The sequence below is a fragment of the Andrena cerasifolii genome, chromosome 12, assembly GCF_050908995.1.
Source record: "Andrena cerasifolii isolate SP2316 chromosome 12, iyAndCera1_principal, whole genome shotgun sequence".
Taxonomy (NCBI): domain Eukaryota; kingdom Metazoa; phylum Arthropoda; class Insecta; order Hymenoptera; family Andrenidae; genus Andrena; species Andrena cerasifolii.
In genome coordinates, this window is record NC_135129.1 from 10,145,526 (window position 1) to 10,162,404 (window position 16,879).

General features: G+C 47.1%; 1 protein-coding gene across 13 annotated transcripts in view; it reads right to left on the reverse strand.

Annotated features, from left to right (window-relative positions):
* Positions 1-15,052, reverse strand: part of LOC143375266 (prominin-like protein) — a 48,717-nt gene extending 33,665 nt beyond the window's left edge. For all 13 annotated transcript variants that reach the window (XR_013086858.1, XR_013086857.1, XR_013086859.1 and 10 more), the window contains exon 1: positions 14,548-15,052. Coding sequence is in view for 10 of the 13 variants with exons in the window: in XM_076824206.1 (XP_076680321.1) it covers positions 14,548-15,037 (490 nt within the window). In the remaining 3 variants the exon portion in view is untranslated. The remainder of the gene's footprint in view (positions 1-14,547) is intronic.
* Positions 15,053-16,879: the final 1,827 nt, after the last annotated feature.

The window sequence follows — 16,879 nt, forward strand, 5'->3', positions numbered from 1 at the left end:
TGCGGTGCTTTCGGTGCAATCCGAGTAATTCTACGGGGAGTCGTATTGGAGGCGAGCGAATTCATCGGCGTGAGAAATGTTTTGAAAAAAGTGGCGGATCGTTTTAGCGAGGATGGCGGGCTTTAATCTGCGGCGCGTTTAGCCGAGGCAACCCCCCTCTTGGCTCATCCTCTTTGCCCTTTCTTTCGCGTGCAAAGCGGAACTCTGTGGAGCGGAAGGCTCGAGGAGGCACCCTTTTCAAAGCGGGAAAGCTCGGGATTATTCCAGCACGCACGGACATGCCCTGTGAATCGCTGGAGGAAAAGATTTATGCGGCTACCGCGAGGAGACGCGTCCTTTCGCTTGTTGAATCGCTGTTTTATCGCCGAGCTAATGAACCTTGAATAAAGAGGCCCGACTGAAGGATTCGGTGTGTAATTACTTCCCAGACAGGATTTATATAAAACTCTGGATTACTTCTCGCGCAATTCCTCGTATGCTCAATAATTTACAGTGAAACAAATTAAAAGGGTTTTATTAAATTCTACTAAAAAGGAAAAAAGTAATTTCCATACCAGCCTAAATGACTGCCTTAGAATTCCCTCATATCACTAAAAATTAAAGCGTGGAGCGTAAAAAATTTTTTACTACAAATTATTTTATGCTTCTTATTGAAAATGTTATATCGTCATCGGAACTGTATATATGTGCGAAGCTTCAAGTAGATCGGACAAGTGGAAGAGGGTGAAAATTGGCTCGCAAGATTTCACCCTAAGAAACTAGCGAACTCGCGCGCGAAGCTAAATAAAAGCTTGTAAAAATGTAGGAAAATGTCCCAGAGAAATCTGCAGGGAGAAAGATAATCGTCTCTGCCATCGGTTAGAAGCTACTTCGCCTCCCCAGGAATTTAGGAAACGTTCGTTATCCACTGTACAAATTTGCAAAGATTCCAGGGAAGTTGTCGGCTCTGAGGTATTTCGCTGCATCGTTATCACGGCGGCTTCCTTGGAATTTCGTCGTTCAAATAACAGCCTCCTACGCTTATCTTCATGCGTGGACACGAAGCGCCCCCTCGCCTGCGTCGCAGGGTACGTATTAATTTCCTGCTATTGTGCGCGTCAAGTGCATGCGCGGGGATAGACGGGACGTGAATGCGAATCGTCGTAAATAAGTGAAGGGTCGGGGGATCCGCGAGCAGCCCCGTGTCTGACAAGGGAATATTGGAAATAAATAAGTCTCGCCAGCCCTTTGACTTCGAACAGTATCTCGGGGCTCGGCGAGGGGGCGCTATCCTCCGCGAAGTGGAATCGTGTTCGCGATTCATTGGACGGAACAGCAGACGCAAAGTGCTGCTTAAGGGGGGAGCCTGGTGTAGGGGGTCGAAGAAATCGATTTTTTTTTGCATAAATCAATAGTTAAACATCGCGATGATATGCTCCCAAAGCAGCAAAACGAAATTCGAAAAATTAAAGCGGATATAGCCGATTTTGCTACGGAGCGCCAGGCTACCACAAAACTTGAAATGTGTTTTTCTCGAAACGACAGTTTTATACTTTGCGGGCAATGTAACTGAAAAAATATTCAACCAATCGACTTGGCCTTGTGCACGGATATTTGTGAACATTTTCTTCATAGTACTAAGTTATTAGTATAATGATATTGTTTAAATAAATAACTTTTTTTTAGACATTTAAGGCAAAATTTCGTTGGAAACTGAACTTTTTATTCAAGAGGCTGCCATTTGTTCATTTTGCATCTTTTAAGTTTCAAATTTCTTCGTTCTGTGCGTACACTCATAAACTAAAAGAAAATTGTTCGATTTTTGGTTTCAGATGAAACCAAAAGACGCTACGTTGCCCGCAGTGCAATAATTGCGTCGCCAACGGACTGGGCATAACTTTGTTATTTGCCGCTCTTTTTTAATAAAATTTTTTTGTTATATACCTTAACCTGTTGATACAATATCCTGAAAGTTTCAGAAAGATCTATCAAATACTTTCTTTAAAAAAAATTCCCGAAAAATGCCTCGATTTTCATTTAGTTACACCAGGCTCCCCCCTTAAATACGCCCCCGCGACACTCGAGTCTCTTCGCTGCACTTGGTCAGGAGTTGAATTGGTCAAGAGAGAAATTTACTTCTTATCTTTAGAAATTTATTATTTATTTCTCCCTCAACTACCGATCCCTACACCCTTTCAGCCAACCCCTGTCAATGAGTCAGTTACCACTCACGTCCTCCCTAATTTTCTCAGATCAAGGCACCGTGTTAGAATACAATGTTTATCTATTTAAGAAAATAAAAGTTACACAGTCGATCGTCAGTATAATAATAATAAGAACTGTGTAAAACTTAAACTAAAAGTAATAGAAAGAAAGAGTAGTCTTTAGCGCGATACAAGTTAACCGTTTGGAGGGTTTTCTCGGACTGAGAAGCGCAGGGGTCGAGAAGACCGTTTTCCCCTCTTTTGGGTCTCCTGCGACGAAAGAAAGGAAAACTCACAAGTCACCGGGTCCCCAAAGTCCCTGACACTCCAACTCCAGGAACAGTCCATCGTTCTACACATTCCAACACACCGCGTACAGCGTGAAACTGGGAAGCGTCAGCGTAGGAGCAGACGACAGGGCGAAGATAGCAAACCGATCGAGCGCTGCAAGTCTCTTCTAGCCAGCCGAGCGTGGCGACTAAATGAATAAGTGTCCGAAGAGAAATGCCCGCGATAAAGACAATAGTCCTAATAAAGAGTGTAAAGAGAGCCAGAGGAGTCTGGCCGTTCCCCATGCGCCATCGCGCAGCTGTCGAGCGGAACGGGGACTCTGCGCGCTGCTTGTTTAATGAATGTGAGAATACGTGAGTCAGGGCCGGGGGACACAATGGCCCGGCTGCGTGGGTGTGCGTGCAATGGCGCGAACGAGGGGGGCACAGCGGGGACCCGTCTGAAAGTAACGATTCGAGAGTACGTTCGCGCTGCTGGAAGGCCCGGCGCGGAGGAGTGCTGCTTTCCTCCGCGTGAGTCACGTTTACGCACGCCGCTGCACGCGTGCCACCCTCCGGCTCTTCAGATCCGCTAATACCGGGGCAAACTTCGCGCCGAATGTTTGGAGTAACGCGAGGGGATTCGGCAGAAGTGTACACGACTCGGTGCAACTCTTTTCGAGCAGAGTCAAAGGGGTAGGCGAGCCGCAGGGAAGCGGAATCTCCCCTGGACCCTGCACTGATTTCTTCGGGGGAACGCCAACTTTTCGATCCCGAGGGTAACTCCGGCCTCGGAGGAAACACGATTGGGTACCGTTTCGAGTTTCAAAAAATCGCAGCGCTAGGATGCAGGTACAGTATTGTCTCGTTAGCGACTCGCTGGTCGGGACCGGCGTCGAGTCGGTATCGTGAACAGAACCCTAATTCCGAGTGTTCGTTTCTCGCTTCTTTCTGGCCGGAGGGGGGAGCGAGATGGAACATCAACGCGTCGTCGGTCTCGTACCGTCCTCGCTCGCTTTCAGTGCCTCTCGCTCGCTCTCGTTCCATCTGGGCAAGAGTGAGACAAAAGTGGTGGGGATAGCGAAGAGTCGGTATCGTGTACACAAAATCGAGTCGCTAACGAGACAATACTGTAGCACGAATTTCATCTTTGCCGAGAGGCGTGGAAATTTCGTCCCTCGGGGGGGCGAAAAAATTGCGGACGCTGTTTTTGGCCTGTGTCGTTTAATCGACGATCAAGGGGCGCCCTCGACGCCAGATTTCCAGCGGAGATTGCACAGACTGAAGTCGGGGGCGCAACCCATGGGAGACAGAGGGGGAGAGAAGTGCATCGCGGGCACACGTGTGGAGGGTGTCGCGCATGCATTCGCTTGTATGCACCTGCGCGACACATGTCGTACTTGGGGCTTGGCAGACGTGCAAGATGGGAGCCGTCTCCACGCCGCGACGAAATTTCCGGGAGACGTCCGTGAAAGAAATTTCACGTATTTTTATCCGTCGCCTAGCTATCCCTCTTCCCCCGACTCGCGGGTAACATTCTACCCTCGCTCTGTTAAAACTGAACGCGCGGAAGAAATTCGGCTGCGGTTCGCTCGTTTCTACAGTTCTCCGCGAGGTGGTTTTTTTTTATAAGAAATTAAACACTCGCTTCAATCAAGGGCGGATTCAGAGGGGGGCGATCGCCCGCCCAAGAGTAATAAAATAGAAAAATATTATGACACTGTGTACTATTCTGTACTACAGTTCTCCGCGAGGTGTTTTTTTTTTTATAAAAAATTAAACACTCACTTCAATCAAGGGCGGATTCAGAGGGGGGCGATCGCCCGCCCAAGAGTAATAAAATAGAAAAATATTATGACACTGTGTACTATTCTGTACTACAGTTCTCCGCGAGGTGGTTTTTTTTTTATAAAAAAATAAACACTCACTTCAATCAAGGGCGGATTCAGAGGGGGGCGATCGCCCGCCCAAGAGTAATAAAATAGAAAAATATTACGACACTGTGTACTATTCTGTATAAATAATTAATGTGAATGTAATTACTTAGGTTATAGTTTCAGATAGAGATATTAAAATATAAATTTCAAGCAAATTTTAAATCTTGTAAAGTAAGATTAAAAAATGCACTTTTACATATTTCGCCCCCTCCAAGAAAGGCTCCTGAATCCACCACTGACTTCAACTCGAATTCCACTTGAAGATTCGGAAGCGTATTGCTTTAATTTATAGTCGAAGACCCCGTCTTTGAATCTTCTCAGAGTCTGTTCCGATTTGCTGCTTGATTTCAAAGTGCAATTAATTCAAGCGCGCGTGCCGCAAAAATAGAGAGGCGTGCCGAGGATCATTGGTAATGCTCGCTGGACGATCAGAAAGCAATATTTCAACCCCCGGAGCCGTGGCTCGAGCCGCGCTTCGGCAGACCTTTATCGCGACACACGCTTTTCGCCGAGCACATACGCCAAGTGTCACGTTTATTTATTGTTTATTGCGCGCACGCGACTGCACTCGATGCCGTGCCAGCGACAGGGAGTTCGCAGCAAATGAAAATAGAACGGATCGATGGTGTTTTCAGTAAAGAGCAACCGCAGCGCTCGGAAGATTCTTAAAACGATTCGCCCGGCGCCATTCTTCCCTCCCACGGTTACGCGATGGAAAACTGGCGGATACCAGCCAAATCGCCCACACGTTCAACCAAGCGCCCAGCTTTAATTTCCCCAAAATCGATCGCCTGTCTCGATTCAACCGGGAACACCGGCTTCCTGTTCGGAGTACGTCGAGTCAGGGTCCGCGATATTTCCACGCAAAACGCGCCTTCGATTCAGCGTACTGGAACGCAGCCATCACTCTTGACCTGCACGGTCAAACGTTTCCACGACTGAAAGGTGAAAGCGCCCGTGTACTGCTCCGCAATGCTGCGAAAGTACTTTCAAATTCTACTGTTCGGAGGGTCCTGAGTCGAATATTCGATGTCAAGTCCCACCTCGTTAGTCGCAATTCATGGTCAGGTTCAGGTGCGCGAGGTGAGCTGTCCGAGTATCCCAGTTTGTGGTACATCGATAATAAAACCATCACCGAAGGTCGAGAACCATCCTCAAAGCACCCTGTAAAATATTAGCCCACCCTTAAGGGGGAGGTTCCCGTTTAGAGCCCCCAAAAATGGGTGATCTTTAGGAATTAATTAAAGGAAAACTACTGTATATAATTTAATGGGGCGTTTTGCATTGTATTAAGGGTGTCTTAGATTATAGAAATATATTTTTTGTTTTATAAATTAATAATTACAAACGGCACTGGGGAGTCGTTAAAGTCAAGGCGTCGAAAAATTCATCCAAATCGGTGGGACCTGTTGTATCCCCAAAAGTTATTATCCGATTCGACTGAAACTCTTTTTATTTTGAAGAATATACTTCTGGCTAGGGGGATGCCAAAACAAAAAATGCAAAAATGACATTTTTTAAGAAAATAACCACACTTGAAGTTTGAAATCACTTTCCCCCTATATTTTCGCCCTCTCAACGCCTTTGAAAATTATAAATTTTCAATTTTTTGTATTTTTTTCTGGTTTCCCCCTAGCTAGAAGTATATTCTTCAAAGTAAAAAAAGTTTCAGTCGAATCGGATAATAACTTTTGGAGATACAGGTTCCACCGTTTTGAGAACACTGTTTCGAGAAAAACGCGTTTAAAGTTTTACGCGAGTGTTACCCATGCATTTGCCGCTACTCAAATGCCTATAACTTCGGGAATTTTACTAAAAGGTTGAACATTCGAAAAATGAAATAAAAAAAAATCGACTTTTAGACCGGAACCTCCCCTAAAAAAAAATCGACTTTTAGACCGGAACCTCCCCTAAAAAAAAATCGACTTTTAGACCGGAACCTTCCCTTAAGCTCCTTCCAAATGGTAGGGTAGATGTACAATTTCTGGTCATTGCACTGTTTTAGGCCACGCGCATAATTGTCTCATTTTTAAATTGCTCGCAGATCATTATGTAGAATCCCACGTCACATATATTCTGTTTAGTATACCGCCAAAAACATAAGGTTACATTTATTGCTTCCACGGAAAAATATTTTTTAAGAAGTGGCCGAAACCGATACAATACCTTAAAGTGGCCTCAAATGGTGCATCTACCCTACCCCTGTTCTAATATCAATCAAAGCGCAATCGATCCCTCTGCGATCGCGCTGGAAAACAAACGCAACGGTCGAAAAGGGTGTCGAGGTGACCGGCGACAACCAGTTGAACGGAAACTCGAGCGGGTCGCAATTTCGCGACGTCCAACGCAGACGCAGGAAACGTTTGGTGGAATTCCGTGGCGAATGGTCGCCGAATGGGGTTCCGTTTGTGCGCTCTGCTCGCGGCACGGAGTTCAATTCCGCCCGCCGTCTGGCTCATTAACGTCTCTCTTTGTCACCGTGACTTCGCTTCGTTACTTTCGGCCTCCCCCGCCGCACTTTGACCCGCGGCTGGTCCGATGGAGTCGTAAATCTTTTGAAAACGACGGCTCGCCCAGCCGTGGCCCGAGCTCCATTCAATTGTCAGACGCACCCCGCGAGCTTCGCTGCGCGATTCGCCCGTGCCAAATCCAATTATTGTCTGGCGGGCACGGTGTTTGGAAAAATCGGCCCTTTGTCTCGCGAAAAATATTTCGCAGCGGAAAAGAGTCTGTGCACGGTGGGGCGAATGCCAGCCGAGACAACTGGGGTAGGTGTTATCGGGGACAGATTAGTCAGAGTTAGACAAATATCGCAGGTACATCCAAAACAATTTCTACCGAAATTTAACAATAATTTTCTATCAATATTTCCGAAACTAATAAACACCCGAAGCTGCAATTTTAGATTTAGGATTCGCACACCCTCCCCACACCTCCCACCAAACCTCGTGTCGATTGGTCACTGGGGCCACTCGGAAGTACAGCTTTTTTTAAATCTAATTTTCAAGCGATGTTGCATCGCACACGCGAAACCGAGTTAAATGAATTATAATAAATCCTTAAAAGAATTTGAATAACTGAAAAAAATACAATGTAGAAGATATTACGCGAGGAAGGGAGGCGAGGAGGTTGGAATATAAAATCTTACGAACTCTTATATCGGTGGAGGAGGAGGTAAGAAATCGCTAAAACTGCCCTCGCGCAAGTTAACCCTCGAGCGGGCGCGCTTTGTGAACTCCGTTCACCGATCTGCGTATTTCCTTCGTTAGGTCTCGGTTAGACAAACATTCTCTCCGCGCGATCGTGGTGTGTTTCAAGAACCCTATAACGCTCGTGCCAGTTGATTTTCATTTTTGATGTTGAAAATATTTTGCATATACTATTTCTGTGTTTTTAAATACATTTACTGCATTTTTGGATACACTGCTAATATTTTCCCATCGCATTTAATTTAAGTTACCACAGAGAAACCGTTTCTGAAGTGTAACATATAAGGGGGCTAAAATAATTATTTCCAACTGATCAACTGAGTTCACCACGCGCTTGTTCGTGTACCTATCATTGGCGCGCCCGCCCGAGGGTTAAGGGCGGCCCCGTATGGAGAACGGAGCTTCGTTGATGAAGGGACTTTCGAGATGCATAGTACCTTCAGCGTTCGCCAAGCCTCAGAAGTAGCAACGGGGCGCTTTTTCGCAACGCTCGGGGAATCGGACTTTTTCCGCGGCTATGTTTCTTGCACGGTGACAAACGGGCTTTGTTTCGTTCGTACGGGTATAAATAAGTTCTGGCCGGGTGATCTTTAGGCGCGGGAGCCAGTCGGAGCGGGCAACAAGCATGTCTCGTTGTAACGGAATACATTTGCATATTAATTGGCAACGATATCGATCGCGTATCCATTCATGGGAAACTGCGACTTTTTCGCGAAGCTGCTCGGCAACGCTGGGACCACTCGCTGGCTGCTGCAGCTTGTTAAGCTGGTTATCTTTACGGTAATGGTCTTTGAGTTATGGTTATAAGCAGGCTTGCCACCTTATCACCATATAAATCCCGAAGTGTCACGCATTCCAACCCGGAGATTCGAATATAAAGCCGGAGATGGAAAGAGCAAAGAAGAAAATGCTTCGCTCTGGAATACGGGAGAAATAAATGTGCAATTCGATTAAACACGAACTATTGAGAATTTGAAAATATCAGTTTTTTAATCGATAACTTCTTACGATCTGATTTTTCTCTACAACACTTTGCTGGAAAATCCAAAGTCTCCGGGCTAAAATCGGAGAGGTGACGACCCTGGTTATAAATCCGAAGCTCGCGGTTTGACTTCAATCGATCATTACGCGATTAAGATATCAATTTTTCTGTCCGCGCAAAACTGGCAAAATCCGTCAGTTATCCTCCGACTAGGAAATGGAAACTTTTCAGCGTTTCTTCCGCGAACCCTCCTCCACCGGGGAAATTAACGCTCGTCGTTACCCCCTCGTCTTTCGAACCCGAAGGCTGTGTTCGCCTCGTGAACTTTTAACGTCTCTCTTAAATTCGCTAATTACCGAGTCGCTGGGGCGAATACGATTAAATTTTGCTTAACGACCTCGCACAGCCAACGGGAATATCCTGTGTCTAATTAAAACCGCCGCCGCGTCGTCCTCGCGCGTCACCCGCGCGCGCTTCGAGTACCTGCTCTAAAAAAATCGCGAATTTCTAGCAACAAACGGGAATTCTGACAACGCGTCTCTAAAGATCACTCGAGCCTCTTTCTAATTATAAGACAGCGGAATAAACGAAGAGGTAATTCACTTAGAAATTAAAGATGCGGAGCAACGAACTGATTACGAGTACCCGAAATATAAAATGAGTAGAGTCATTTTGAAGCCTTGGAAATTACTGTTCGAACCATTGCAATAAAGTTTGGGAAAAGTGTAGAACGTAGATGGAGACGAGACAAAGCAAATACGTATTAACCCTTAACTGGTATCCTGGGGTCGCTCGTGACCCCAAGCACCCAAAGTTCGATGTACAATTTGGTAAACTGAATTTCTAATTAATTTTATAATAATATTTTAACTTTCTACGCTTCTATTATTTTATACAGTACCTATGAAGAAAATATTCGAACTGGTTGCTCTAGTGTCGACTTTACAAATTTCTGTGCCCTTTTTTACTCGGGGTCTGCCACGACCCCAGTGTGCCAGTCGCGTTTGCCAAAAACAGTATACCAGTTAAGGGTTAAGTTCTATCGAATAAAGAGTAGAAGCAGGGTTGGAGAGAAATCTCCATCAACGACGTGGACAAAGGTTAAGCAGAAGTGTTTCCCTCGAAGTTCGCCCAAAACAAGCAGCAACCAGCCGAGCGAGCAGACTAACTGCTCCACCCCCGCGCGCGAAATAATAAATCAAACTTTCCCAACAAGGATCTAACTTCAATTTAATATCCAGGGTGACCCGCCTGCTCTCCACGCTCTAAAGAGCAAGTTGCAGAATGTTAATGCAGTTTCCTTCCCGCGTCCGTTCCTAGCTGCACTGTTTGGACAGCATATGGTGCAATTTGCCCCAGCCACGGTGCTCGTTCACATCTCGCTGGGGTAACATCGTTTTCTGGAGTGCTCCGGTCGATTTCTAAACCTCGAATCCAGCTTGCTACTCTGGGAAATTGAATGCTTGAATACCATTATTCTGAGGGACCTCGAACTTGCACTTCCCTGCGTTATTTTTTACAGAAGCTTGGAAGGAATTTCTATGGGAGGATGTTTGGGGACTCCCACTGCAAAGGCTCCTCGACTTCAACCAGTAGAACGGAGCCCGTTGCTCCGAGAAATTAAGAAGTCACACAGAGGTGTTTGCAGGTCCCTTTTAGTAACTTATCGCAGGGGAGATTGAACGAAGCTTCGCAGAACGATGATTCAAGCTCAATGGCTCAAAGAATGAGAAGATAAGAGCGCAGTGCCACCAATGGACTGCTTCAGTGTTCGAATGAAAAGAGAGATCTCTGAGAGGCAGGGAGAGCAAAAAAACGACTGCTTTCTATGTACCTCGCTAATTAAATAATTAAGTGGAACACAGGCTCCATCGATCGCTCTTTGGGTGACAGAAAGAGGCAGTTTAATGCTAAAAGGATTAGCCGACTGTGATCTAGCTCCTGCGATTTATGCACACGAAACTGCAGCGAAACCTTGCGCAACATCTGTGCAACTTGCAGCGTCTTTTATTGACTGTCGTGTTATGGATGGCTTCAATCACGCGCAATTGCAGTGTTTTTCCACGGTGCCGTGTTATTTTTGCCTATTGACTCGTCCACCGGTAGATTCTCTTTTATCTTAATCGTTGCCTGCTGAAATTATGCAAGCTGGCCACCCCCTCAATTCGAGCAAACTTCCACTGTCCATTTCTCTTTACAGTGACTTTGTTGCTTAAATTTTATACGATTGAGAAATTGTGTCCACAATACCCGAGAGCTCTGGTAAGTTACTCACCAGCATTGAAAAGCTCTATATCGTTATCTAATTTCAGTAGAACTCTGAGCTATCTGTACTATTGTCGGAGAGTCCTTGTTGAAATAAAAACAAACGCTCAGAGTGTTTTGTACCGGGCGTATCGACGCAGAAAATTAATAAAATGATTTTCGTTGCGAATCAACGTTATAATCACTGTTTTCGGAGAAGCAAGCAATGCAACAGCAACGCCACTGTCGCCGAGCCTAATCTGGAGGAAGCAGTTTGCAGAATTTGCGATTGGGCGTTAGATAAGACAGAAATTCTACTTCCCAAGCGCGAAGCCTTACTATTTCATTCATTCCGGTTCATTAAAGCCTGCAAACAGTGCGCGCGACGATAAGAGAGATAGGATAAGAGAGATAGCTGAAGTTTCAGTGTCCAAACGACTCGCTCTGCGTCTCGCACACACGGAGGGCTGACAATCATAGTTTCCGAATCAAACTTTACGACCCCGTGGTCGCCTTCTGCTCCGATCGAAAACCAAAGCTACGCGCGCCACAGTTCCACTGTAATTTGCAATGAACGAGCATGAATTTTGTCGAAGTGGAGGACAAACGCGTTTCCAAAGCACGAAAATTCTCTACTGCAATCGCGCTTCGGTGGCTCGATCGATCCTTCGCATTTAATGGCACTCAACGCCTAAGCCCCGATTTTTCCAAGCCGGCAATCGCGGCGGATTGAAGGAATTTCCAATCAGCCCCTGATCAGGGGGAGGGCGAATCACGGCGGGGATCGAGGAACGCCTTCTAAATTAAACTCGAAACAGCGAGAGCGTCGACGACAAAGGAGGAATCGCGTGATTCGTGGGAGGACTCGAGCGACGTTGTTCCTCTTTCGCGTCCGCGTGCTACCCTTTGTCGGGGAGGAAAGGACGGATCGACTGTCGCTTTTGTCCGCCAGCGGCAGTGGCCGCGATGGAAACACCGGTTCTCGTTCGATCACCGACGTTAAGCATCGTGGGCCGCGTATCGGGGAAAGATGGGTGACCGTTTTTCTCCTGGTGCGTTGCTTGCTGCTGGCAACCTTGCGGGTAGGTTTCCCCTGTTGCGAACGTTTATAATTCGTGATCGTGTTATGGCCTACCCAATAGCAAAATTCCTTACAGTGATCCCATCGAGTCAAGACGCGGTCTTTCGGAACCCCACTATGCTTTCCGCCCACCCTGTTGGCCTGCACGGTGGTTTCCTAGGGAGGAACGATGCTCACTCCATCTTGCTTGGTTTAAACGCTGCTATAGAGGAGACTCTGAGGCGCAGCGCGTCAGTTGGATCTTTCAAAAACCGACACTATCTGTCGCTTTCGTCCGAGGATGGCCAACGGAGATCGATAACGCGCTTCGCCGTTTAGAGCCAGTCGATCGTTTCGAAACAGCGAGGATCGTGGACAACGCTAATAAAATCGCAATCGCCTGGATCCTCGTCCAGATCAGTGGCGAATTTAATAGGAATTTAAAGGGAAGAAAATGCGAATGGAAGGGCAGAGATTTAGCGGCGAGAGTATATTTCGCACCGCTGAATATTCAGCGAAATTATATCGAATTGCTCCATAAATTAATAAGACCCTTTCACTCCGCCTAATCACCGCGATCATCAATTCGAATGGGAATTCTTCCCGAGCGATAGAACAGAGGGGAAGAATGAAGTAAAAAGAAACGGAGCCGATTTGATACCAGCCTCGTGGAGCAATAGCAGTTAATAAGACGCAATTGTTCGTGGCGCGGAAGTAATAGAGGCATCTCGAGGAGTCCAATAAAAGCTGTTGATCCGCCGGTTAGTACCGAAACGATAAGGAGAGCTGACGTACGTCAGCTGTTCGCGAATAATACCGTACTGTTAGAGCGATGCCGTTATCCTCGAGACTAATCGATAAAACGGGACGAGGAAAGAGTCGCTCGCAAGAAATACGCGTCATGGACTACTAAGCAGAAAATCGTCTCCTTTCGCGCTCATCCGAAGGGGATTCGGCCGTAAATCCGTTCCCGCGACTTCTGCGAATCCTGGCTTCCGGCGACCGCGGAAATCCGCGCGGGGAATCTCGAAATACTTGATCAAGAATCGCGGAGACTCCACTCATTCGTTTCGCTACGCTTTCGAGCTATTAAATTAATTAAACACAGAATACGATCGATCGCTGTTATTCTCACTAACACAGATATCGAATCAATTACGTTCCTTTAATCGGATCCTTATCAATCGTGCGTAGTTTCCTCCTGCGCGTCATAAGGCGAATCGAAAGGCTTGAATAATATAATAATCAGGGCGATAAATGTGGGGCAAGACTTTCCTATCGCGAACATCCTGCGGTAGAGATATGTGCATAGAATAGAAATATATTTGTGCAGTCTAAATTGAAAGAGGCGAAGTCTGGGCTTTAAGAACTAGTCGCACTGTTTCTAGATACGTAGCATCGAATTTTCGAGCGGAGTGGTTTTCAGTATTAAAATAAACCATGTTTCTTTGTTGAGTTTCTTAAGAAGTGTAAATTATTACCACCCTCTCGTCTCCCACCTCGGATGCATTTTTCTAATAACCTTGACCAGTCTGTTGAATTCGACGAAGCTTAAGTGTACGAGCCACGCTGCCCTAATTCCCGATTCAGAGTTCTTCTGATCCGAAACGTACGGCAGCGCTGGACTGGCCGCGCAAATAGTCCAACGTCGACCTCGGACGAGGGAAAGGAGAGCTGTCGATTGAGAATCGCTGGAGTGGGCCGCGAACGAACGGATCATCGACAGCTCTTTCATTGTCGACGCTCTTCCGAAACGGAAGAACAGTCGAGGGGGGGAAAAAGCATCGCGGAAAGACGGATAGGAAGGTCTGTATAATACGAGCGCACACGGTAGACGTCAGGTCTGTTAGGCGATGACGAATGCTCGCTATCAACTTCCTGTTGGAATTGATATAGATGCTCGAGCCCTGCCACTACTTTAACGCGAGCAACCGGGTCATTGATCCAGCTCGTTCAGTCGCCGTGCTTTTCTATAAATCGTTCTCTTCGTGGGAATTCCGGAGTGACGCGATTTCCTGGCACGTCGGTTAGTAAGATCGAAATGAATTATCGAGTGTCGAACCTTCCACTGACAGCGCGACTAATAATAATATTAATTACAAGCTAATTCCGTGATTCAATACTTATCGAGTTTATTCTAAAACCACGTCGATAACGTAATGTTCCGGAACGTTACTGTATCACCAACCAACGATCCTATGGAACGAAGGGAAACGGAGCTTCGCGGTAATAAAATTCCTTTCCTAGCGACACTGCCGTTCCCAAGACTAATCACGCTCCAATGACCGCGCGTAAACGTGCTCCCGCGCAGGACACGGTCGGGTTCAACAAAAAGAAAAGGACTCCTCGGTAACGCACTCACTGATATTCCCCGTAATACGCGTCGACGAGGTTACCAAGTAAAAGCCGCCCATAGCGTGGCCAGCAGCGCTGGAAGCTTATACGATGCGTTTCGGAACGCGGTATTAAATATTTTTTTGACAGCGATCTGTTTACCAACACACGCGGGCCGGCCATTTTCGAGCGCGGCGCGCAGGGCGTAACCAAGGCCGCGGTGGAGCTGTCCCTAACCCTAAGCAACGTCTACGGTCGCGTCTCTGCGCTGCCGACTCTCCTCGCTCGCTCGCTTCGCGAATAACAAAGATTGCTCGTTGAACACTTACCTTCGGGGTACGCCTGCTTGGTCTGCACGAAGTCTATGAACGAGTTGGTCACGTTGTACAGCTGGCCCATGCCCTTGGGGTTGAACTTGGTGGTGGCGTTGTAGGGCAGCCCGGTGATGTTGACGACGGTGTAGTTGAGCGCCTGCGAGGCCATGATCCCGTTCAGCTGCCGGTCCAGATCCTCGCTGATCACCCGCATCCGAGTGGTGAGCGTGGCCTCCTGGCTGGCCACCAGCCCCGGCACAAACAGCAGCAAGAGAAACGGGAAACCATGATGCACTACGGCACTCAGCCGATCACCGCGAGAACCCACGAGAAACATGCTGCGTACAGCGACCAGCGCCCGTGACGCCTCGCTACGGACTGACGGGCGAGCATTGGCGGGGGGCACGCGGAACCGGACCGTCCCCGCTCCGCGCTCGCGTTGCTGCGCGCGCAGCCAGGTGACTCGATTCGCTCGTTCCTCTTGTACACACAAATTATTTGTCATTTTGGTAGGTTCTTTTTAGTATCGCTCGCTGGGATATTTCTATGATTATTTCAGATTATTGACGAATGAAAGGATTTAAACTGATTGCCTTTTCGGTTGTTACGGAGAGGGGTTAAGGTAATTGTTCCTGGTTCACTTGTTCCTTGGAGTTACCGTTAGGGCGGGAGAATGGTGGCTTGCGAATTGGACGGAAGGTGTTTGAAGTTTTATTAAGTAGAATTCCGAGGGCTTGATTTTTAGGGAGTTTGGTTGTTATAGTCTGATGGAGGCTCGCGTTTGAGTCTTCTGAGGTTAGGGTTCCGTTTCAGTACTCCACAGAGTGAATCTTGCGTGTGTTTTTTCTATTTCGTTTGATGGAACTTGGAAATCGTTTTTTAATGATATATTGAGTTAGAATGAATTGTTTCTTCTGGTGTGTAATTTAAGAATTCTCAGCCCGCTTGTTTAGAGGCACCATTCGAGGCTCTCAGTGCTCTGCGTATTGCAGAGTTAATTAATTACACTTTTCAATGATATTTGACTGCTTCGATGTGTCCTTTTCAAACGTATCGCAGTAACGAAGCTATGCAGCAAACGTATTCGTAATCCTCGCGCGTGCACGTGATTGGTCGAAGGGAGTCCAGGTCCGCGGGCGAGCCAATCAGTGCGCAGGATTTTCCTCGCAACTTTCAAACGCGCGCCCTTGTTGCTGCAGCGCGGAGGATTGTGTTTTAATTAATCGTAGCACCCCGTTCACGATATGACAATTGTTTTCGCGCGGCAATTGCAGTGGCGAAAGGAGGAGCAACAGCGAATTAACGTGAGAACCGTGACGAAAGTAGCATCCAGGCTGTTGCATCATTTAATTGACTTGTTGCAACGGTCGAGATGATCTTCGCTTAGAGGATCCTAGCGCTGCAGCTGCCTTTAACCGTCGCGTTTGTTCTCTAAACATCTCGCACTTTCACTTCCTCAAGCTCAATGCCAGGTTAATTAAAAAAAAAAAAATTCCCAGCTCTGTTGCAATTCGGTGCTCCTCATATCTGAAACATCCTTAAGAAAACCCAAGCTTACTCACAGTTTCAAAGTTTCCCGACGAGAGGAACTGGCTATCAGGTTGGCCGACTTAACAGATAAAGAGGCTCAAAGAAATTATGTATTGCCTTGCCGGGCGATTCGATAAGACACGCCAATACGCAGCGATGCAATCGTCTCAAGCAGCTTTAATTTCGACCTTCTCGCCAGATCTAATCTCAGCCTACGAATCTTAGGTCAGTTCAGATAACGCTACCGACGACAGACTTCGGAATCACCGGCGATCCTCCCGTCTCGTTCGAAGGAGGACATCCGATCTAGCGATGGGAAAAAATACTCGGAGACCGGCGCACCTGCGGCTGCTTCTTTTTCTTCGTGTCGCTGCATACCAGCCCGTTCAAGCTTTCACGCAGAGAGCCACTTTTAAAGACCAGTTTGATTTTAAATAAAAAGCCAACCCCTGTAATTACGAGGAAAGTCTCGCGGAATCGGCAAATCAACTCTGATAATTTCTCCCCGACGCGCGTGCGGCGATTTTTCTGTCGCGTCTGGCGCTTTACTAGCCGCGCGACGCTATCACCGCCGAAAGTCCCGCGGACGAGACGAAAGGAGGCTCGAATCGAAGCGGATCCAGTTTGGTCGAGCGAGTTTCCATCGTTCCTCGCCGTTGCGTTCGGTTGACACGTAGCAAGCCGCGAATCCAGGTCACGACATCGAAAACTGCATTTCGATCGGCTCTGTTTTCTGGTGACCCGAAAACCCGTGCCGGGCGAACCACTTAGGCCGAGCGAAACACGCGGCCGGAGTTGCGCAAATTCGCACGAAAAT